At 51.7% G+C, this 23,692-nt stretch overlaps 5 protein-coding genes across 5 annotated transcripts; 3 read left to right on the forward strand and 2 right to left on the reverse strand.

Moving 5' to 3' along the window:
* Positions 1-1,232: 1,232 nt before the first annotated feature.
* On the forward strand, positions 1,233-3,029 carry Z517_04417 (uncharacterized protein; the record flags this gene model as incomplete). Its single annotated transcript, XM_013429746.1, has 1 exon — positions 1,233-3,029. The coding sequence occupies one exon, from the start codon at positions 1,233-1,235 to the stop codon at positions 3,027-3,029; it is 1,797 nt and encodes a 598-aa protein (XP_013285200.1).
* A 1,610-nt stretch (positions 3,030-4,639) lies between these two features.
* On the reverse strand, positions 4,640-12,362 carry Z517_04418 (pre-mRNA-processing-splicing factor 8; the record flags this gene model as incomplete). The annotated part of the gene is made up of 2 exons (XM_013429747.1): positions 4,640-6,932; positions 6,985-12,362. 2 exons carry the CDS (start codon positions 12,360-12,362, stop codon positions 4,640-4,642), a joined length of 7,671 nt encoding a protein of 2,556 aa, XP_013285201.1.
* Positions 12,363-12,823: 461 nt separating this feature from the next.
* Positions 12,824-13,423, forward strand: Z517_04419 (uncharacterized protein; the record flags this gene model as incomplete). Its single annotated transcript, XM_013429748.1, has 3 exons — positions 12,824-12,861; positions 12,973-13,096; positions 13,232-13,423. 3 exons carry the CDS (start codon positions 12,824-12,826, stop codon positions 13,421-13,423), a joined length of 354 nt encoding a protein of 117 aa, XP_013285202.1.
* Positions 13,424-18,042: 4,619 nt separating this feature from the next.
* Positions 18,043-19,320, reverse strand: Z517_04420 (uncharacterized protein; the record flags this gene model as incomplete). The annotated part of the gene is made up of 2 exons (XM_013429749.1): positions 18,043-18,585; positions 18,640-19,320. 2 exons carry the CDS (start codon positions 19,318-19,320, stop codon positions 18,043-18,045), a joined length of 1,224 nt encoding a protein of 407 aa, XP_013285203.1.
* Positions 19,321-21,471: 2,151 nt separating this feature from the next.
* Positions 21,472-22,864, forward strand: Z517_04421 (uncharacterized protein; the record flags this gene model as incomplete). The annotated part of the gene is made up of 3 exons (XM_013429750.1): positions 21,472-21,976; positions 22,037-22,606; positions 22,659-22,864. The coding sequence occupies 3 exons, from the start codon at positions 21,472-21,474 to the stop codon at positions 22,862-22,864; spliced, it is 1,281 nt and encodes a 426-aa protein (XP_013285204.1).
* Between the last annotated feature and the right edge of the window lie 828 nt (positions 22,865-23,692).

A 23,692-nucleotide genomic window follows, 5' to 3' on the forward strand; every position in this document is an offset into this window, starting at 1 on the left:
TGAACATGATGCATCTTGGACTCGAACCAAGGTCGCCGGGCTACTGTATCGTGCATTAGAATCGCTAGTGGATTAGGTGCACCGTAGGCAATGGGCAGTGGGCACGCCATCGATCCAGTTTGCCAGTTCAGAGGCATTTGTGGGTGGAGAGAGAGGGGGAGCGTTTGAAGTCTTTGTTCTTGGCGTCAAAGGGGGAAATGGGTAAACCGATCGCCCGAATAGCTGGGAACTCAACGCTGTAATTATCGAATTCCACGGTATCCCCGCCTTGACGAGTAAGGAAGTGGGGGATTTGGAATCTCCTGCTGACAAACCCCTTCACTGTCCTAGGTGCCTACCGAGAATGTGCATCAGGTCCATCTAAATCTTGAATAATGAAGCCCGCTTCACTTTCGGTCTGGGTCGGTCAGAGCACAAGCACCTCGTCCAAGCATAATTCGTCCGCTCCATCACCAAGCATACCTCGGATTGTGACGATTACACGTTTTTATCCCTAAATTGAGAAGGACCCTCGCATGAAACTACCAATGAGGACGAGGTGCTGGTTTTCTAGCTCCTGAGGTCGCCGGGAAATCGAGGCTCGTCTGTGTTTGCTGAGTGGCTGCTTGGGGACCGAAGGAACGCTTGAATCTCGTATTCACTTCTCCGGGGCATGAGATGAGAGATGAGACCATCTGGGGGAAATCTGGCTTCGGACGCACAGAAGTGTCATCGGGATGCCCCCGAAATTTCACCATTTTGTCGGGGAGTGGGGGGAGCGAAAGGGGGGCCCAATGTGGCAAATGCCTAGGCATGATCGAGTTTGCTCACGGATGCCCTGGACTGCCTGGGTGCCTGGGTGCCCTGAGTGCCCTGTTTCAAGGGAGAGTTTAACCAGAGGTGCTGAGGTTGCACAGCTGTCCAAGGGTTGTGACCATCTCCCTCCCACACTTGACTCTTACTGGTACCCCGCAACCCCGAAGCTCAGCCTAGTTGTACTAAGTGGCCTACTGACCTCTCAGCCAGTGACGAGGCTCGGCCGACTCCAGGTGCGGTTCCGCCTGAGACGCTCATGTCTGGAACAGCGTTAGCCACCTCACAAACTTCGGAACGGATTCATTACCCTTGTTCTGGGTCAATCACCATCATGGCGCACGTTCCTCTCCCCCCGTCTTCATCCTTTCCCATCCTGAACAACCTTTCTTCAGTCGCTATGCGCCAGTGTGCCTAACAACAACCCATCTGTTGTCACGATGGCTACGCATACAACCACGCTCAGCCAGGGAGCTGGTGCTGCTGCTCGACCTGCCGACACCCACGAAACCCAAGGCGTCTCGTCCCGCCGCTTGAAGAAGCGGGAGATCGACCGACGATGCCAGCGTCAAGCTCGCGAACGCACAAAGTCCCGTATTGCCTACCTCGAAGGTCTCGTGGAGGAATTCCGACGCCAGGACTCTAGCGGTCAAGTTGCCACCCTGTTGAAGCAACTGAAAGAGGTGGAATTAGAAAGAGATCTCATGGCTAAGACCCTGAAGGATATACAGAAGGCCATGGACACGCATAAGCTACCCAAGTCGCTCGGCGAAGAGGTGGAAGACAAGAGCACAGTATTCATGGCGACAATGGCCCAGGAAGAGACCAGTGGCGAGCGAAATGCCAGTCTGACGCCTGTCCGAGACGGCCCTTGCCTCCCCTTCCAACACGAACACACCGACATGCAGTCAGGAGCCAGTCCGACGCAGAATTTCGACCTCGCTACTTTCTCGCCCACACCGAGCTTGCCGCTGCAATCCCAAGATCTCCTTTTTGCACCAGAAGTAGTGCCCTTGCAGTCTGATGAGAGCCATTCTCCCACCCAGGTTATGGTGCAAGCCAAGGGAGAGAAAGAGCCGAACCCGATGCCATGCAACTGGAGCGACAACTGGGCTGCCCCCCGACGATCCTGCTCATGCCACAGCTGCAACGATCGTCAGCCCGGCCGTCGTTCGGTTTGGCGGGGAAACTACTGGCGTTACGCGAACGAGGTGCTAAGCGAACGCTTCGATTGGAACGAGGAAGTGGCTCCAGAATCTGACGATCTGTGCGACGACGTCCCAATCCGTGCTATAATTGAGGGATGGGATGCCGTTGCGAAGCGAGCTCCCCTGCATCCTTCCTGGAAAATCCTGCGCCGGATCGACCAGACGCTGTTCGCCAAGTGTCCCAACACCGAACGTCTCGCCATCATGCGAGCCATGCATACCCTGCTGCAATTCCATACCGCCTCAACCTCTGATCGTTACGCACGACTCCCGCCATGGTACATGCGTCGCCCGTCTCAGAAGATCGCGCACTCGTACGCCATCGACTACTTTGCATGGCCTGGTGTTAGGGAACGTTTCATCTTCAACGAACACGACTATTGCGGCAACGACTTTTGGCATTTGTTCTGCAAATCCTTCCGCATTCTCTGGCCATACGAATTTCGGGACTGCTACACGCGAGAAATCGAGACTGGACTCTACAAGTTCTCCCCGACGTTTGACCAGCGACTGAAGGACATCAAGTGTTGGACCATGGGGCCAGACATCTTTCAGAGATTCCCCGAGTTGTATAGTGATATGCCAGCGTTCAATCACATCCCCAAGTCTCCATGTTCATCTCCCAGCGGCATGATGCACACGCGGATGCATGCCCAGGCACAGAATGCGAGGTTACCGCTACCAGCTTCGTCGCCAAAGGCAAGACAGACGCGGACACAGACGGGCTACGTTATTGAGGAGGAAGAGGAAGACGTCAAGCCGCCCGCAGTAGGCAGCCAATTTATCCCCGTTGAGAGCCTGCATGCGCACGTCGTTCAGCCACCTCAGCAGCAACAACATCATCAAGAACAGCATCACCAGCTACCTCAGCAACATATGTCGTCGCTCAATCCACATACGTACAACCCGGCCGACTTCAACCCGATAATGGCGCTCGACGCTTTCGCCTATGGTGCGATCAGTGAAGCAGACTTTGCATCTGCATACCATTCTGAACCTATGGAGGGTTACCCGAACCTGATTTTTTGAGACAGGTGGTTTTTTCTGATGTACCATTTTCTTGATGCCTGATCATGCCACGGCTGGAGACATGACCTGGGATAACATGGCACAAAAAGTGGAGGACCCGCGAGAGGTGATTCCAGGATCAAAAGCGAAGTGATTCCAGACGGATCAGTCCATTGAGATAGGAGAATCACCTATTCTCCAAGCGCTCGCTGACGATCCAAAATGCCCGACAACACTATATGATTCGTGTTCCAAAAGAAACTAGCCAAGATACCCTCCTAACACTCTCATGTTCCATCCCCTTGGGGACCGAGTCTCAGTTGGTGCATGATTTACAGGCTGCGAGGGAGTAAGGCATCGTTTGCTACCCAACATGAATCAATGAGATTGATCCAGATCCAGACACAGCTCTCATGGGCGCGAACATATGCAGACAACAAAGCAACACCGCTAACGCAGCCATCTTCTCCCAATTCGGCATGATCATCCATCACCTCTGTGTCGGCTGCACGTGTTACTCCTCGGCGGAGTCAACGTCATATTGCGTCCGGCGCCCCGAACCATGTGCACGTTCACCTCTCCCAGAATGTCTGAATTGTCCGGAATACGTCGCCGGGCGTGACGTGACGATTGTGCCATGTTGAATTTGTTTCCGACGTGTGCTTCTGTCGGCGGGCGAGGACTCGTCGCACGTTGAGGACGAGCCGTCGTTGATACCCCAGGACGGCGGATGTGCCTTTCTGGATCCCATTCGAGAGCAGGGCAAGTTGTCGACGGCGCGGCTGACGACTGCGAGGAAAAGGACTTGTTAAGATGCTGATACCGGGTTATCTCTCTTCGTATCAGGAAAATACCTAGCAACGAGTCCAATGGAGAGACGTCTTCTACGGTCAAAACCGTTAGGACGCATATGATCACAATGTAAATTACGCAAGGAACACGGGGAAGAGGACTATTCATGCTAGAAGTCCATCCACACGGTATAGACCTATTATTGTACCTCTCACTATCTACATACAAATATAGGTAGGAGCTACATATACACACCAAAAAGGATGTACCCGGATACGGGTTGACCATGTACTTCTTACCTTATGTACCCTGTACCTACGTACCTACCGTTCCATACGTCTCTGAGTCAGTTAAGCTAGTCGTTAAACCCAATCGTCCGTCATCCGTCATCCGTCCCTCGTCTGAGTAAGTCCTACTTAGTAACTGGTGTATACTATAGGCTGAGTGAAGGACTGATCGAGAGCGAGGGCGGGGGGTGAGGACAAAGTATAAGGTTGAGAATGAACCGCTCAATACCAATATCGATACCGACATCAAAGATCAATATCCAAATCGAGTTCAATGCAGTCAACTACAATACAATGCCCTCCTTAACCATGGAGGTAGGTCACTGGCCGTCGCATAAGCATGTCCTTCGTGCCGTAGCGCATACATGCATGCATACATACATGGATAAAAACTAATACTCCATCACATTCAGGAGACAGAGTCATTGTCATCTTCATATCTTACAGGGGAATACCAGCCACTAAACAAACTACCTTCTCCTCCTCAAGCTTTTGTTGCCTTGCCTTGGTCGTCGCTATCGCGCACTCAATCCCCCCTCCCCGAAAATATAATCATGCAAATGCATCCTCCCGGTCAGCCCATATGTCCTCCAACTCATTAAAGCTGCTGAAATGCACGGGCCGGTGCAAGTCGTCGTAGAACCGTCGCGGCGTGTCAATCTTGACGTACACGGGCCTCTTCTCCACCGTCGAAAACTGCGCCCCCATGAAACTGTAGTTCCACACGTCCGTCTCGGGGACGAGGAAATAGCCCCGGATCTTGTCAGACAGGAGGAGTTGCGTCTTGACTCCAAACGAGGTCGAAAAGCCCGCAGGACTGTCCGACTGCGTGTCCTTGTTCGCGGCCCCCCACGCGTATCCTTGTGGAGTAAGTGTCCAGGAGCTGAGCGACACCGATCCCGGCGTGAACGAGACTGTCAACGTGATGGTCTTCTTGTCCCAGCTGGGATGTTGCGCCATCAGGCGAGAATGCATCGTCACATCCGCCGCGGTCATGTACGATGTCTCATTACCACTCACGGTGTGGATGATTCCGAGTGGCTCCATGGTCTTGAGATACTCATGTTGTGGTAGTTGATGCGGTAACTGCACCTCTCGTGTAGATCCAACCTGCGGCACCATCACGATAGTGCGGATCTCCTTGACCTGATCATTGTCTGGCGGTGACGAGCCGTAGAGATATCCCGCCACCTGGACACGCAGATCCGCAATCGCGATGAATTTCTTGAGTATATTCTTGGGGAGTACATACGTGTACGAGTCCTCCGATTCGTGAATGTCGTCGCTGGAGATGTAGATGTTGTTCGCACGCGTCCTCAGGTTCGACGTCGCAATCGCCCGTGTCCGCCATTCCGTCTTGGAGGCGAACGACTGTTGCTCGTATTGCGAAGTCGTCGTTACAATAATCTCCTCTCCGCGAACATTCTGAGTCTTGGTGGTCACCGCAGTCAGTTGTTGTTGGTCTTGTTGCTGCTTTTCAATCTCCGCCGCCTGCTGGCGTTGCATCGACGGCGCCGAGATCTCCATACCCAGGATAATGTCTCGCACTTCACTGCTGGTGAGGGACTGGACGTTGACATTGTTCTTCTTGCCGTAATCGTTCAAGATAAGATCTCGAAGCTGAACCTCGACTTTGATCCAGTCTTCGTCCGACAGAGTAGGCCAGATGTGATGTGCTTGAGTGATGACCGTCTTGTCAGGTCGGAGAAGCAGCTTCGTCTTGTCCGTGTTCACATGCAGAGCGCGGAGAATAAGGATCAATCTCGAAAAGGCCGTGTACGACGATATCGACTTCAACCAGTCATCGTACAAATTGAACAGAACCATCTGCGGCTCCTTGGCTTGCAGAATCATATCGGCCAACTTTTCCACCTTCATCGCAGCCTGGAATGGCAGCTGGAGCTCCGAAGCTCGAATCGAAACGTTCGGGAAGTCCAACAAGTGAACTTCAAGCGGATCGAGGAGACCTTTGCGAGTGACAATGAGCTGTTTGGGCTGTTCTTCGACGGGCAGAGACCTGATCAACGCCGCGACTTCTTCCGCAGTTTTCCATTTAGCCAATTGCCCAAGACGCTTTTGACCAGCCCACACACTGGTGTGGATGATCTTCAAGAAGAGCTGTCCAGTCTTCGGATTGAACACGAAAACGGCGCCGTTGATAGGTTTCGTCGTCAGATTGCCCTCGAATGTCTTGTGAATCGTCACCCGGTACACATTTGTGTCATCAATGAACAGTTGAGTTTGGTTGCTGAACAGTTCCGAGTAGTTCTGCGAGTTCAAGAACTCTTGAGTGCTTTCAGACGCGTACAGCTGTAGACCTTTCCTGATGCGTTCGCGGAGCACGTAAAGGGCTGGATTTGCTTTCATGATCTTTGCCATTGCCTGCTGCACCAACGCCTTCAAACCAGGGAAATATTGTCCATATGCAGAGTACAGATTGTATGCGAGGTCAATACCGACCATCAGACCTGTCGCCGAAGGGTAGATACTCATGCTGTCAGTGGTATAGTCGAGATATTTAGCCCGGACGTAGCGTTCAATGTCGTGAGAGTCGTAGTCACCATACCGCAATTGGACGTCGACCCAGAATTTGTTGGTTGTCGTGGCTTCAATCTGATCTTTCGTGTCGAAGAGGAGAGAAGGTCGAGTCACATTCCACTTGTGACTGGCCAACAGTAGGATATCCGCACAGGAGCTGTTCATTTTGTACGATTTTCGAGGGTGGATCGTCTCCTTCTGCACGGTCTCAATGCCTAATTGCTCCAGCTCCTGGTCGAAAACTTGACACAAGTCCATGACAACGGATTCGTGGATTTTCTGCCACAAATGGGCACGGAAGATCTGACTGGAAGTATTCGTTAGTATGTGCTAGGAGGGACGGAGTGGGAAAGACTTACATCAAACTAATCTTCAGCGTAGGGATCTTGCCGTGAAGGAAAATGCCGGTCAAATCAAGCTGCACCTGGAAACCAACGTAGACATTTGCTCTGTTGATAGTTGGCGACCACCACAGGGTGAAGCGACGGTTGGGAATTTGGTTCAAACCAGAACGTTGGGCGTTTGTGAGTTTCTTGAATTTCATAGACTCCTCAAAGCCGCTGTTGTGGAGCACGAGGTAATCATGGCGAAGGTAGAGTTGATCCTTGTCAACGCGGAAACCAGACCATTTGGTGGGTTCGGACTCAAGGGAAATATCCTCAACGACAAAGCTGTGGACTTCTGGGTCGACTTCCACGGTGTGCTTTGGCGCCGCGAATCCAGGTGATCGGAAAAGCCGGTATTGGGCCCTCTGGGTTGGCTTCAGCCCCGCAAATTCTGCCGCCGTAATCTCAACAGTTTCATAGCGTTGAGTGGGCTTGATGAAACTCTCAGACCGTTTTCTGTCAGAGCTGGACTGGCGCGAGTCCTCGATATCGCCTTCCGCCCCCTGCTGATGGTGAGGGAGGTGGGAGCCGTCGTGCTGGTTCTCACTGCTCTTCTGGTGATAGAAGACCAGGATGTGGTTCGATGTGACGACGAGGTCTTCCACATCGGATTCGATCTTGATACGATACAGACGATCCTTTCCATTTACAATGTTGAACGCGCGACGAGGACCACCATCAGGTCCCATAAGCAGATCTCCTTCCACGACATCTTCGACAGCGACCTGGGAGCCGTCATACCGCAGCAGCATGGTACCATTGGCGAGACATGCTCTCTCCCAGAAAAGACCTTCCCAAGATGGGAATGCTGTTGCCTTGAACAGAGTATGTTCCAAAATAGTCTCGACACCGCCCAATGCTTGGATGACATCGGTCCTATAGGCGTTCAGATTCCACAGTTTCCCATCGTGTCTCTGACTCGTCCACCAGAAAGGGTTGCTCTTCATCAACTGGTATTGCTTGAACTCTGTCCGGGCTCTGAAGCCTTTGTCGAAGCTTAGAGTGCTCCGGTCTTTCTGGAACAGGGTATTGATACGCGGTAGACCTCTGTCCCAGCTGTCCTCGAGATCTTCGAGAGTAAGTCTTCGATTCTGCTGGTTGGCTTCCAACCGCTTCTGAGAATATTCGGTCCACACGCGCTGGGAATCGATGAACTCAGCCTCCCACGGAATGATATATCGGAAGATGTTGGGAATAAGAGTTTCCTCGTCATGGGTCATGCCGGCTCGATAATGAGTGACACCAGTATCTGTTTGCTTGGACCATCGTTTATCGCTAGTCGGGATCAAAATGTGAGAACCTGAGATCATGCCCAAACCGCCGAGCTCCTTGGGCGTATAGAAAACAGCCGGGGGGAAACGAGAAGGCATTTTAGAGTTCAGGCCGATCTTTACACGAGTTTGGATCTTGGTCTCGCATTTGACAATGGTGTCCAGCAAGTTGACAGTAGACACGGCAGCCTCTCGGTAGTAGGTGAACAGGGCAATCAGGGTCGTGTTCCACTTGTTTGCGATCTTGGTAAATGTCGTTGAGCCCGAAGACATCAAGATCTGCCTAATGCGGTTGTTGAACTTCTGGATATCTTCTTCGGTGACCTGGAGGAAAGCGTACGCAGTCCTCTCTTTGGTTTCGTTGTTGGCGAGAGCCCAAACGCTGTCTTTGATCGGGAATTCATCGTTCTGGTTGCGGATCTTTGGCAAGATTCTGACTTCGAAGCCGCACATTGAGTATAATAAATTGGGATTGTCCCGGGAATAGACGCTCGCGAACGTGTCATCCCATTCAATCGTGGTGATTGAACGAGGCAGTCTGTTCTTCAAATCCCAGAATACGGCCCGGCCGAGATTGACATCGTGTCTCATCAACCGCATTCTAGAATCTCGAGGCCAGCATTTCTTGTTCTTATACCCAATCACGTTCTCAAAGTTCGGATCGGGCTGCTCAGTTAAGAAGCGCTGGATCAAATCCTTCGACTCCTCTGCAGTGAATCTGAAAAAGACCCAGATTTTGTCGATATATCGTGTGTACAACCGAATGGGATGTCTGGTCTCCGTCTCTCTGTCCCGGAATTGCAAGAAGTCGTTAGGGCTCTGAGGCGGTCCAGCGAGCTCGCTCGCTCGTTGAAGGCCCAGGAGGAGAAGATCGATAACCAGTCCGTAGTACTGGAAGACGAAGCCTGAGAACTGAAGGCCTCTAATCATGCCGTAGCTATTCGTGTGGTTCATATCTTTGTAATTCAGCTGCACATTATTTTTCGACGTGATGTAGTCCGCCAGATTGTGATCCATAATGAGTCGAAGCAGACGGTTGAGCAAAGTCAAATCAATCTTCTCGTAGACCTTGGAAAGCTGCGTTTCGATCATGACGTTACATTCTCCATCTGCAGTCTCCCAGACATTTGTCAGGTTGTTGATCCCCTGAGCCCATTTGTAGACCAAAAGGGGTGGGACCTCTGAATCTGAAGGCTTGACCCACGATGGGAAGAGATGCCGGGTGTCAGCCTGGTACCAGAGATACTGGTCAAGATATGCATCGGTAATTTTCTCGATGGGCTCAACGTCGTATACCGGGTTGATTGAGCTGTAATTGTCATTCATGTCGATGCCGACTTCTTTGAATGCTCGTTGAGTCAACAAGAAACGCTTGATTCGAGCAAGGGTAGTTCCTGGCGAATCGTAAGCCTGTTCGATCAAGGCCAGCTCTTCTCTCTGACTCTGGTTCAGTCTGCCCTTAACAGAGTAGGCTTCCCTAAGTCTTTCCAAGGCCAGAATGAGAATCTTCGTGTCATGCTTGTAAGACACACTGGGGAAGGGAATGGGCGAGAATTTTCGTGATTCAAGCCAATGGACGGTGGTCGTATAAATGGCGACGGCTTCCTCCGAGGAAACATAAGGACCGTCTTTCATGTAGTTATGCTGCCTTTCTTGTTCAGCTTTCAGCCATAATCGGGTGAGGCGACCAAGGTTCTTCTTGGCTACTGTCTTGTCGACGGTTGCACCTCTTCTGATACGCTCTCGGTTATAATGAGCCACAGAAATCCACCAGTCAGCCTTGCTCTTGACATATCGCAGGATTATGTTCTCAATCGGAGCAGGTAACCCTGGGACTTTCCAGGGAATATTGCTCTTCCAGCATCGCCACGCTTCGGAAAGATGCTGGAGCACGGTATTGACCTTGTTCTGTCTAATACCTTCGGGCATCATATCCATCAAGTCTGCCATGACCGAAGCTCGAAGTTCAAGGTCAAAGTGAGACTCCACGCGTTGTTTTGTGACTGTCTTTGCCACGCCCTTGCTGTGTCGGCCTTCGAATTGTCTTGACAACAAGTTCCCGAGCCATCGTTCAAGCAGAGGAATAATGCCACGCATAAAGAAGAGCCAAACTCTCCAGGCAGGGGCCCAAAAGCCGCAACCTGGACCTTTTCCGACTGGACCAGAGTTGAAGCGATAATAGATCAAGTGTTTCAGGTCTTTGCACGATCTGATCTGATGCATGAGCTTGTATTTGTACCGATACATTCCAGTCAATTGTCCGACGTGGTTGAAGGCATAGAGAATTCCGTCAGCTAGTTGAAATGCATCGATGTTGCCAAGTCTGTATTGGACCTGCGCGTCGACGATGAGCTTGGTGAGCCTGAGAATCTCTCGCATCAAGTGGAACGCGTTGCCGAATCTTGATTTCTTACGCTCCTTTGTCGTCAGAGTTTTGACGGGTTTAAGGTTGAAGTTGTAGTCCAAATGGAGATACGTCAAATTCTTCCGGTGGATCAGAAGATTTAGCATATTGAATCCTTGTCGACAGACCTGTAAACCCGCCTCTACCCAGTCGATGGTCGTTTGCTGGAAGAACTTGGTGGACTTCAGCGTCTTGAGAAGGTCTTGTTTGTTCTGCGCCTTGGGCTTCTTTCTATGCAGCTCATTCAGAACGTAGGTCTTTAATAACTTCTGATATGACACTCGGACTTTGACTGGCTGGCCAGGCGGGCAGTGTTCGAGATACCACTGCTTGACCAGAGGGACGTCCTGGGCACGAACCATTCTCCCGGATCTCCGATCAAATGGGAAAGGTGCCCACCACAACGCGATAGCAGAAGCTGTCTCGCTGGTGTACAGCTCCTCGTCCGCGAGGAATGGCTCAACGTTGCCTGGAAGCTCGAATTCATCGTCTTCGTTATTGCCTTCCCCAAAGATTTCATCCTCATGGCTGACAGTAATATTCTTTGGCGCCACTGACCGTGAAGAGATAGGGTTGATGACTGGATCAAAATAGAACGCGGGCAAGTTGGGATCCTCTGATCTGACGTAGACAACCTGAGGGTGAGAGTACCATGAGAGTTTCACACTTCGTGGCAGCGAGTTGTAGAGATAAGGGAATGCGACCCTGTATTCCGTCCGGATCGGTGCACGGAAGATGATCCGATCAATTGCGTTGAATTCGCCAAAATCCTCGTCGTTGGGATCAATATCCTTGTACAACGGCTCGAATCGTGGCCCACCGGGAATGGCCACGTTGAGAGCTTTCGCGGTGAAGAAGCTTTCGCGATCGAACATGTGGAAGTAATTCTTGTCCACCACGTCGCTCAAGAGCTGGTGAGACAGTCGATAAAGGGTGGCCATTTGTGGCAATGTCAAGTTCCACGTCTTGTAACTCGGACCATTGACGTGTGGCGTGTCCAGAAGAGGCCGGTGGTCATAGAACCATTCGTATACAGGGCCATCCTCATTCTCATCCAGTTCCATCTGAATAGGTTCGAGAGGTTCGACGTCCTCGATGTTTTCCGACCAAGACAGCGGTGGTTCTTCGTCGTCGAAAGGAGGAAAACGCATGCGCTTGAAGTGTCTCCTGTCGCTCTTCTCTCGTCTCATCGAAACCCACATGGTTGCCCACTGCGCGTGAAAAACAGGCTCGATGACCCGGGGAATTTCATTCACGAGTGTCAGACACCCGTTGACATGATACAACACTTTGACTTCCCTCGCGCTCTCCCAAGGCATGGGCATGTTTTCCAAGAGCTTAAATACTGCGTGTGGCATGTACTTCAACGCGCCCAGATAACTTCTTTTGTCGCTGCTGAACTTCTTTTGACTGACGTCTCCAATGTCCTTGACGATCTTCCTCAGATGTTCCGGCGGCATATCGGCCTTTTGGGTTTCCACAAAGCCGCCCTTCCTCTTTTCACCATACCGATTGCGCTGCGTGCGGAGCCATTCCTTCTTTTTCTGTGCAAACTTTGCTACACGAGGGTCGACGGGAGGACGATAGCCCGGAGGTGGAGGAGCCATCCCAGGGGGAGGCGGAGGCGGCAATCCAGCACCCCATCCTGGCGGAGGAGGGGGCGGTATTGAAGCCATGCTATCGTTGGGCGGATGATGGTGACTGTCGCGATAGAGAAGATGAACTCGTGGTTCGGTCTCAGAGAGATGTTTGAAAGTCGCTTACCATTTACGACACGTGTTCTGCCCTCTCCCTCGGGGGCGAACTTATCTGCTCGTAGATACTCAGATATATCATCCACCAGCTGGAGGCTTTAGTGGATGAACTGAGTGCGACAACTGTTGACCTGCGAAGCGTGCGTTCGCTACCAAATCGCAAAGAAAACTTGACTTGTCAAGGACAGTTTCGCCCGCACACGTGACTGGGGAAGAGCCAGAACCAGAATTAGGACTTGGCGCCAAGCCGGAGGATCATCGGCAGAGAAACTTCGCACACGGATTTTCGCAGAAGCGGTTCTCGTCAAGTCAACCGCAGATTCACGACACGCAACGATTTCCTCGCCTTCAACACATCCCATTGCCTATCAAACACCGTCGCAATGGCAGGCGTCAGACTTCAGTACCGTCGCCGGAACCCGTACGTATATTCCTGTCAACTCTGCGGAAGACCAAGACCGTCGCAAAACCATGGAGGAAATGAAATGGGCACGATGTTCAATAGCTGACAACCACCCGCAAAACCTAACAGATACAACACCTCGTCCAACAACGTCCGAGTCATCAAGACCCCCGGCGGAAAACTTCGTCTTCTTCACATCAAGAAGCGCGGCACAGCCCCGAAATGCGGTGACTGCGGCGTCAAACTACCAGGTGTAAGTGATGAGCCGTTGAAAGGAGGAGAGAGACCAGCACATCTACACCCACCCCCACAAACCAATCTTTCAATCTACGCACAGAAGGATTTGAAGACCTCTTTTCTAACAAAAAGCCACGTGTTGGTTCTATAGATTCCCGCCCTGCGACCCAAGGAGTACGCCACCACCAGCAGACCACAAAAGACCGTACAGCGTGCATATGGAGGCTCAAGATGCGGCAACTGCGTACGGGACCGGATTGTCCGCGCGTTCCTGATCGAGGAGCAGAAGATTGTCAAGAAGGTGCTGAAGGAGACGCAGGAGAAGAAGACGGGGAAGAAATAGAGCAGGATTTCCCAAGGGTGTAGCTGGGAGGTGGGAAGATGACTGTCACCAAATTCTTTTGATGAGACATGGGGCGTCTTGCTTGTGACCGAAACTTACATGCGGTCAACGGCGATGGTCAGAGAGCAAAAAAATGGCAATGGCAATGGAAAATATTCCAATGTGTGCACGATGATGGTGCTGCACTTGTGTCACCTAGGCTTCGGGCAGGTGGAAGAGAAGCATCTTGAAAGACAACAAGTTTCACGATTCGAGTGGTCAAATGTCACTACGAGGTGGTTTCAACTCTAGGAAATATCTCGATCGGAGTACCAGTAGAATAGGTGGCGTGATTTGTTCTCTTGAAGAGCCCAGACAGTTCTCATGTCATTGCAGAGTTCTATGGCATGTGTGGACCATTCCTCTCCTCCATCCTCCTGCTTCCTTGCGCCCGCCTTGTTCGGGTATCACGACAACACCCTAGTAGTGAAGTCGCCGAAGTTTAGTCTGTGGTTGCTCGTCCTCGTAAGACATAGAGGTCGGTGAGATCGGCATCGCAATATTTGGGCGCCGTCCACCTGGCTCTCCAGGACAGGGCCATTGTGACAAGGTATTATCGTTTCCGCAGAACATCTGGATGACAGCATCACTCTGGAAAGAGAAACAGGGCTGGAATTGTCCTGAGTGGACTATCGTAAGAGCCGGTGTAACACTTCCGGCAGTACGTGACATGAACATGTTCTGCATACGGTCACAATTCCACCTTCTCGCAAAGTGTCAGTATAGTAGAATTCAGTCGTCCGTCGCATACTCACCCTGGAACAGCCCAATTGTGCCTGCAGCCTCGTCCACTTCAGATGCGGAATAGTGATAGCAGCCACGATCTGGCCCCAAGCGGCGCGATGGGTGAGAGACCATCTGTTCCATGCGCATCAATCTTCGCATGCAAAGATATTCTTGTTGGTTGAGGTTCGTAGTAACACCGCGCAACGGCTCACAGCGCTTTTACGAGAACGGAATCAAGGCAAAATTTCCGCGGCCGATTTCTCCTGCACTTTCACATCTTCAGTTCTTTGCAAAGCACTTGTCCAACAGGTAGATAATGGTTGAACGACAGTTATAAGACAATCCGGAATTCCTCCTGTGAGAAATGCTTGATTGCCGAGACTCAACAACCCTCCAGGGACTCAAAGAAGGGACCGCCATCAGATCGCGCTCTTGAGTGGGAAGGTAACACAATGCCGCTGTCAAATCTGTCATATCTGCCGGCTGCCATGCAGACGAGCCACTCGAGGATCCACCAACAAGTTGGTCTGGCAATGGGAGCCACATTTGTCCTACCTCATTGTCATGTAGTTACCACCCTGGCAGGCACATCGCTTGCAGAGAGGCACGAGACATGAGAATATTGAAAAGATCCTGTGTCGGCTCGGAGGCAGCATCCGAGGCCAGGCACGGGAATGTGAAGGTCACATTCAGAGGACTGCGCATCCCCTCTGCGTCTAGAATAGAGAAATACTTAGGGAAAATAAAGCTGGGGTTGGCGGGCCGAGGGCTATGGTGATACAGACACATCTGTACCACAGAAGATTTTCAGTCACAACTCTCTGGCGGTCGCGACCGAAACGCGAACTTCAAAATATTCCTTTGGGTTTCCGGGTCTCAATAGTGATGGGGATGATATCGAGATTCGAGACTCGACCTCTCGAGGTGAGAGAGAGGGAAGAGGTGGCAGGGCTTCATCCCACCTTGTGATCCATGTCGCCATCCATGTCGATGAAAAGCGCGAGCGTTATCTTTCCAAAACCAGTGGCTGCCATCATGGTGTCGAGGATGTCCGTGGGGCGCCAGAAGTGTTGTGACATTCCCTAGTCAGCTTAATTGGGCGGTGGGATACCTGTGAGACCGGCTTCTGCTGGTGACAGAGCTGGTCACACCATTTATCATGAGGTATAACGGGCACTAGTAACCTCGAGGAAGGAACCATCTTCGATACCCTGACAGATGTGCTCGGCCAATGGATTGGAGGGGAATGGCGTAGACCTAGTGGCTCAACCATTGCGAGTAATAGAGTGATCTCATCAAATGTCAATTAGTCGGAAAACCTGGCTGGGGAACCTGGTGTGCACCGACAGTGCGAGGTTGTCGTTTGATGTTGTGGTACAGTGCAAGGCGAAACTCTCCAAGGCTTGCCCTGGATGCTTCTGTGGTTGTCTTGATCTGGTCAATCCCAGGTTGTATTGTCATACGTTGCTCAGCATATGTCAAGCACGTTCTGAACAATTGACTGGGGCAGGGATACTCGGAACCGTGCATGACGGGTTGACGGGAAAAAGAAGCTGTTTTGCCTCGTTGAATCTATCAGATTCAATCGATACTAACCAGGGAGTGAATCTGGTGGGTATTGCATGGTACGGTCACCGCCAAAAGTGGACAAAAAGATTCAAGGTTCGACCACAGAACGATGTCTGGCCCATGAGGACTTGCCCATCCAAGATTTGTCACCAGCGTGGGTTGGAGATGGCGTGGACCGTTCTGCGAGACTGTGTCTCTGAAGAGACTCATAGTTTTTCAACAACCCGGAAGCTTCAGCCGTGGCAGATGTTGGACCTTGTTGAGAATCGAGCGAGCACCTGAATTAGGATGGCAATCCTAGCCAGGGGTTGTCTTCTACTTTTGTCCGTCCAATGCTCTTCTTTGGTAGAGGCAAAGTTTTTTTGTTCAGGGATTGGCCCTTGTTCGCCTCGCAGAAGTGCGTCGACATCGGCTCTTACCCGGCAATAGATGGGGCTGGAACTCCTAATGGCTCGAAGACATGTCTCTCAGCCCCCCCGGGTTGGCACAGGAAGAAGCGTCGAAACTCTCAATGTCCAAAACCAACAGCCCAGTTCTTTCAGCGAGGCTTACCCGCATTGAGAAATTTGTTACGTCGGGCTATATTTCCAGCCCAGGCGGGAGCGGGATGGCAAAGGGAATTTCGTGACGAGATCGATCGCATGCTGCCGCAGATAATCGCAGATACCCCAGCTCGATCACACCATCCACCAGCCTATCCTAGCCAAGTGGATTGGATATTCCGCCTCCACAAACTCAAAACCGAGATTTCGAGGCACGTTCTGCCGCATGGGACTTGTCTTGGTAGTCACTTGAGGCAAGGACCGATGCAAGGGAGCCAACACTATTATTCCGCTTTGTGGAGCTGAGATCGGGAGTAATCTTCTCAGGGCGATTAGGACATCGAGTCGAAACCAACCAAGACAAGGTGGCAACAAGTGGCATCTTGACAGCACGATCTTTTGGCAGCCCCGATCGGATCCGTTGCTTTAGATGACGAGCTTCGAAGACTTGTGTTCAAGTAGTGCCGGGGATGGGCTGAACGGAGTAGGATTGAGCCAATGCGGGAAGCGAGGAGGAGAAGTCTTGCAGGTTCGCACGCGGAGTTGATAACGAGGAGGTGGCTTTGGCTTGGTGTCTGTCCTTTGTTCCGGCAGATGCACTAACTCGTGTTGCTCTAGGCTGGCCCGTATCGTGACGCCACCGGAAAATCAACAGCCAGGAAGTTGAAAGATCGATCAAGGGGGAGGGGAAAGACCGGGGGTATTTGTCCGCTCATCACAGTCTGCTGCATTAGTGTCAAGAGTTATTGGATCTTTGGCCTGGCATTTGTTTGACACGTCTTGGGTTGTCATCCCCGGGTTGTCAATGGGCACCCTCAACGGGCGTCCCCCTCCTCCTTGCAGTCGTAATATCAATTACACCTAAATCCTCCGCCGCGCTGTCTATGTGTGCTATGTTTTTCCCGCCGACCGCCTATATTCGTCGACGGGAGTTGTGTTGCTGAAGTGAACCGGAGGGATCAAGACTTCTGAGGGGGGGGCCAATACGAACTTTAGCCTGCGCACGGCACAGCCCATACCGGGGAAGGAAGCGTGGGCTCGGGTCGAGGGCACGGGGAGAGGAGAATCCTGACGCCATGTGGGCATGTGGTAGCGAGACTGAGCAGCTCAAACACATGGACCAGGGCACCAAGGACATTTCATAGGACGAAAAAAGGTTTCCGTGACGCCGATCCGACGCTCGAACAAGCAAGAGGAGACGCTGGAGAATCTGGGATTCTGAATTCTGAGCTGAAATGACAATGCAAGTTGGGAAAATCCAGACCCGCAGGTGGCGCCCGCTCGCCTCGCCAAGAGACCCTCACCCTCAACCCTCCCAACCCCCCGGCGCTCGTCTCTCCTTGATTCTTGCAGCTCGTTATCTGTCATCCAATGCATTATTTGTCTTCTTGCTAGAAAGGGGGGTATAGTACAAATCGTAAAACTCAGGTCTCGTAGGTGTGTCCGTCCAGGTGGCAACAATTCTCCTATGCAGAGCTCCACAAAAATTCTCGTGGCGTGGGATGTGAGTATAGTCAGGTCGACCGTCATTCCTTGACGGCATCACCGCCCTGTCTTGACCAACCCCGTAAACCGTAACGAGTACAGCTGTACGGCCCACACTGCCCTTGCCTTGATGCCACCCCCCCTTGGGACCGGACAATCCATCACAGGCTCTGCTGAAGTTTGTTCGTGCAAGTCATTTAGTGGTAACCAATGATATGAGTACAACCCCGGGAAAAAAGAGGGCTTTCAGCTGCAGACTCAGTCCGCATGGAATCTGACCAGTTCTTCCAGCTGTTGATCCCGCATCGATTGCAAGAGAGCATTCTGCAGGTGCATGTTCTCTTCTCCGTTGCCAATGTGCTGTGCCCTGAAACCCAAGGTGTCTAGTGGGGACAGACATCGGAGCAAATTCGCTTCTTCGGCTGCCAGATTCGGCTCCACAGGGGTCATTGGCCAACTTCTCACGGTGGATCGAGGATCGTGGAAGTCAAAGCTTTGGTAGTCCGTGCAATCGGAATATGAGGCGGTCGATGGGCTTGGGGTTGCCGTCGAGTCAGTCAGAGCACCTGGCTCTTGATACTTCCTTTTGGCTGCATGTCGCGCTGCTCGCCCCCCTTTCGCTCCCGCTCTTTGACGTTGAATGGCTGGTGTGCGACTCCCCAGTGGCTTTTTGCCAGCTCCAGTCTTGCGATACCTGGTCGTGGATTGCACTCCGTTCTCGATCGCTTCAGCGGTCAGGATCCAGACGCTAGTTGCTTTCCTTGAGTTCCCCCTGGCGCTGTCCCTGTCGTTTTCAAATGCCTGTGTCAGAGTTAGTCGGCGGTGCGCGTGGTCATCAGAATGTGTTTCGCTAACCTTATTCATGGAGAGATTGTGCCGAATGCTATTCTGCCAACCATTTGATCCAGACTCTCGAGGTTTGGTGGTATTGTGGCGAAACCATTCGTAGATCTCTCGGAGCATCATCCTATGACCCGGCGCCTGCATCAGAGCTTCGTAGATGAGTCTGGCGTACGGCTTGTCATCACCTGCCTCTTCGTCTTCCTCCGTTGCGGTGAATGATCGGCACTGGCCGTATTCCGGTGATGAAGGCCACGCACTCTGCTCTTCGAAGTATGGGTATGTCGTGAGTGACACTGAATCCGAGTTGTATGGTAGCAGAGGGAGCGCGCTGAAGTCGTGGGTATGTACGACAGTATTGTCAACAAACTGCGGATATAGCTGACGAGGTGCCCAGGTCGGTTCAAGTTCGAGATCGCAAAGCTGTAGTTGGGTACTTGTAGGGAAGACGTCCTCATGGTGTACATGCAGGTTCTCGTAGACGGTCTCGTCCAGATCCTCCAGCTTGAGCAATGGGTGGACTTCCGCCTGCTGCTGGCTTGCGTACATTGGCAAATGAGAGGGTTCTGAAGAGGATGGTTGTATATGTCGCTCGTCAAATGTTCTGGTGGTCATCATGTGTGAAGGCTCAAAATCTCCAACATTGCCGTATACTTCGTATACTTCGTGATGATGTGTTGGGATTGGAGCTCCCATCTTGACCACTCTGCCCATTGATCGATTGAGAGATCTGAGTTGATCGACCAATAGCAGAAACTTCTTCACAGGGACTTATCGATCGGTCATGAGGGACGTGCCGACCTGAATATTTTCCAGAGCAGGGAAGAGTGGAGGATAGAACAATGATAGCTTGAATGTATTCACTTCAAGATCGCGACAAACAGGAAGAAAGGGCGGTGCTTTAAGGCTTCAAAGCCAAAACAAAGAAAGTAAAGGGTTGGAATAGTATTATTTAGAACAGACAAGCGATCCAAAGGTGCATATGACGGTACATGCTTGAAAGGGAGGGGGTGGAAACCATGCAAACAGGCAGGGATGGAAGGGGTGGAAGGAACGGGCTCCGGAACGCAAACAAGAGGGTTCCTGGACTGACCTTCATATCCTTTCTGCTGTAAGTGAAGACGCCTGGCAGCACCAGCTGCATGCTAGTACAGTAAAGTACTGTATCACATCTGTCTAAAGGGAATCCGGGATGCTGAAGATTCCCCTACCCAATCAGATCTGGCATAGCTTGCGGAGCTCTTTGTGCAACTAGGTTGTGGCTCAACGGGCTGTCATGTTCGGAAGAGTGCATCTGGTTGGGCCTCAAATGCCAACCTGCATTGATCCACCCTCTCGTCCTGCACCAGCAAAATTTGACTTTGTGTATTTTCCCTTTGCCCTTTGCTCCTGGGAAGACACAGGGGGGTTGGCGATTAACAAGCCATGCCGGTGCGTCGAAGGGCTGCAAGATCTAGGGTCGGCTGATCGGCCAACGTAATTGCAGATTTGACGGCTAAGATTGGTCTAGGGGCAAGGCTGCCAGACAGTAGGATCCATGGGTTTCGTGGTAAGGAACTGCGAGATGGGATAGTTGATCGATAGGTTAGACCCCATCTCGCTGGATATTCAGGCTTATCGCTCTCATGTCCAATCTTGATCATGTCTGTAGTCGATGCATGAAGGATGTCTGCTTCACCTCCTCGTGGGTATGAAAGTGTTTTCTGTTCTAGAAGTTCCAGAATAAAACCACGTACCCGGAGGAGGACTGGAGCCAAAGGTTTGCCGTACAGAAATTAGGCAGAAGGCTTAAGTCTCCCTCACTCAGGACGAGCTCGGTGCTCAAGATTTTCCTGGCTTGTCAGCTTTTAATATGAAGGTATACTGTGGTGGGAGGACAGTTCTGTCTAGGCACTAATAGTTGTGCTGACTGAGTCGCGGCACCAACGACATAAACAAGGTCGGTGTCCTGACAATTATCTGGGGTATCTGCGTATGAGAGAAAAGGTGGTGATGGCACTGTCTGACAGAAAGTACTTTCAAAAGACACAACCCAGGGGTGCCAGAGCCACGGGTGTGTTCAAAAGTCACCCAGATGCCTACTGCTGGTGCCTCCACATGTATATATTTGCTAGTGTCTGGCGGTAGTTATTGAGGAGTCATAACTCCGTGAGAAGAGGGGGCAATTTGTGCTTCAAGGCAATGGAATCTGAATGAGAACGGAGGAGAGATTTGCAGGCAGTTATACGAGGTACATATGAGTGCTGTATGGTCTGCCGTATATTGTACTGTCAAGCACTAAGCCCGAAGAGTCAGGCAATGCACTTTTTATGTTTGGCCTTATGGCCGCAACCGTTGCTTGAGGCCACGATGCCCGGGAGCCTTTCTTCCGGGCCACCCAGCTGATTGCAACCTCCCAACCAATCTACTAAGGACTTCATCCGCCAAGAGGGGCCAGCCAGGCCAGTCGACGTCAGTCAACGCGAGCTGACTTTGCTTACTGTACTCGGTCCTCTCCAACTGCCCATCTCGTGCCGTCACAAGCCGTGATGCCCAGAACGAAATCCAGTTCAGGGAAATGCCAATTAGATACACTACATTGTCTCAATCACTCAAGTGCGTTTCTTGGTTTGAGTACTAAGCCCGTCGGTGGCAGTACCCTTACATACCACCTCTCCACTCACTTACGCTGAATGACGGAAGCATTCAATCTCTTTCCGCGACCTTCCTAAGCCTCCTCTGCTTCTTCTCGCCGGGGAAGAGCCAAACATACACCATTACCTTCCCACCGGCATTGTTTGTGAATCACCTTCTCTTCTCTGTCTCCCTCCGAACCTCTCTATTCTGTCCAAAGAATAATTCACCGCCATGCCGGAAGTTGTTCGGGGCAGTCGTGCCAGTTTTCAGGTAGACGCCAGTCGACAGGCATCACATGATGGAGCGATTCCCACCTCTCCTCTGCGAGAAGCACGCGGTGTTCACTTTGGAACCGATAGGCCTGAACTCGAGCGAGAAGAGACTCCGACACCGGGTCTGAGAGCCGTTGATACTGGGCTCAGTACTATGTCTGCCACGGAGCGAAGAAAGAGCCGAGAACAAGCAAGAAAAGAGCGCAAAGCAGAGCCTGAAAGAGACGCATACTATGATAGTCGTGCTGCGACCAAGCGAGAATTCCGAAGGCGAGCGAGTACACTACAAGACTACTATACTCAACATCCCACGCTCCTGCCACAACTACCTTTTACCTGGAGACACGGGTGGCGGCGATGGAAACTGTTCTTGACGATATTTACAATCATTGTGGACGCCTGTATCATTCCCATTGTCTTATTTTATACCATGAAATTCGCGGGACACGTTGAGGGTTGGATAAGTAAGTCCCGGATTCTCTGCAGGACCTTTTGTGAAGCCCTGGCTAACACAACCTCGATAGTTTTCGCAGTCGTGGCCACTATCTGGGGTGGGCCTACATACGTCGAGTTCGCAGTCAGGACCTGGCGGTTGTTTAAGAAGGAGAACTTCTTTCGACCTCTGGGGACCTCGAATCGATGGGCCTTCGACATCACCAACTGGATTTCTGTCCTGACTATCACCGTCGTGACCGCGCTGCTCATTGTCGGCAGTGCGCCTCACATTGTTTGGTTGCGGGTTCTTTCGTTGCCCGCCCCAGCGCTCCTCTTTTGCATCACAGGTTGTGTATTCATCCTTACCATGTTCAACCTTACGCACACCAAGGCGCCTTTCCGGATCAGCTCTACCGAGAAGGGCGCCGCTGTGTACCCTGGAGCATACTACCTGATCGAGGATGTCGTCGCGGTTAACGCCAACGCCGGCAGGCCTTTCCGCGAAGCCTTGGCTGCGCGGTATAGAGCAAGTCCACGGTTCCGGAGGATGATCTTGGTCCAGTCTCTGTTCTGGTCCATTCCGGGACTTTTGATGTCGATTGGGTGCATCGTGGTGGTGTGCATCCACCCCGTACCCAAGGACGTGGGTTATGGTATTGGTAAGTTCTGTCCCAAGAACATGGTCAAGGACGTAACTGATGTGGGCCTTAGGCTGGGGTGTCCCCTTCGTCTGGGTGGCCATCTGGGTGGGCATCACCATTCCATGGGTTCGACGAGACATGCACAAAGAAACCGTGACCTGGGAGGAAGACTGTGGCATCGAGCCCGGCGACAAGCATCACGACGAAAAGAAACTCGAGCCCACGGACTCGGACCGCGAGACGACAAAAGAGCAGGCTCCGGATCCAGAGCCATGATATTGCTCTTCAGATGCATCTGTACTACTATTTCTATTGACTATATCTAATGGAATGGTGAGCGCATATGGTCTGATGAGTCTGGCCTCAAAAATGGCGGACATGTACTTCAAAATCCCTTATTTTGTGTACGACTGGTTTCTCGTTGAAGCGTTGCTGCATTGGATATCCCTCTTAGCATTTGAGACACACTACACAGCGGGAGTTTTTGAGGGTGAAGAGTTGACGTCGAGCGTGGCATTCATTCTTTGGGGGATTGTTTGGCAAAAAGACCCTAGACATAATAAGACCAAACACGTTTTTCTATCCCAATTGCGTACGTTTTCTTGAGCAGGTCCAGTTACCCATCCACCCACCTACTGTCTCCCTCTGTAGATTTATTTCACGGTGGTAAGGCAGCACGCGAGACACTATCGTCCCGCTCACCCGTTCAACTGTTAGAATCCTTGACACTGGATACTTGATTCTTTGTACTTGGTAGTAGGTACTTGGTACTGCAATTACTCGACGTCATGGGATCGACGGATCGACACTGCATGGTTGGTTGGTTGGTAGTGCGGTGGCGCACCAGGTATCTACCGTGCTACAGTACCAAGGGTCCCAAGGGTCCTGTGAACAGGTAGTCTTGTATCTCGGCGCGCTCGGGTAGTTTAGGTAGAGGAGGTAGAGAGTGAATAATGAGGGGGCATGCGGGATACAGAGACAGACACGCCTCGTGCATGTCAGAGTCGCAAAGTACTGGTGGTAATCACCCATCAATATCTGAATTCCGTGGGATGCCGGCCGGCGTCTCGCTTCTCTCATTTCTCATTTCGCACCTCTCACCAC

The sequence above is a fragment of the Fonsecaea pedrosoi genome (assembly GCF_000835455.1).
Source record: "Fonsecaea pedrosoi CBS 271.37 unplaced genomic scaffold supercont1.3, whole genome shotgun sequence".
Classification (NCBI taxonomy): Eukaryota; Fungi; Ascomycota; class Eurotiomycetes; order Chaetothyriales; family Herpotrichiellaceae; genus Fonsecaea; species Fonsecaea pedrosoi.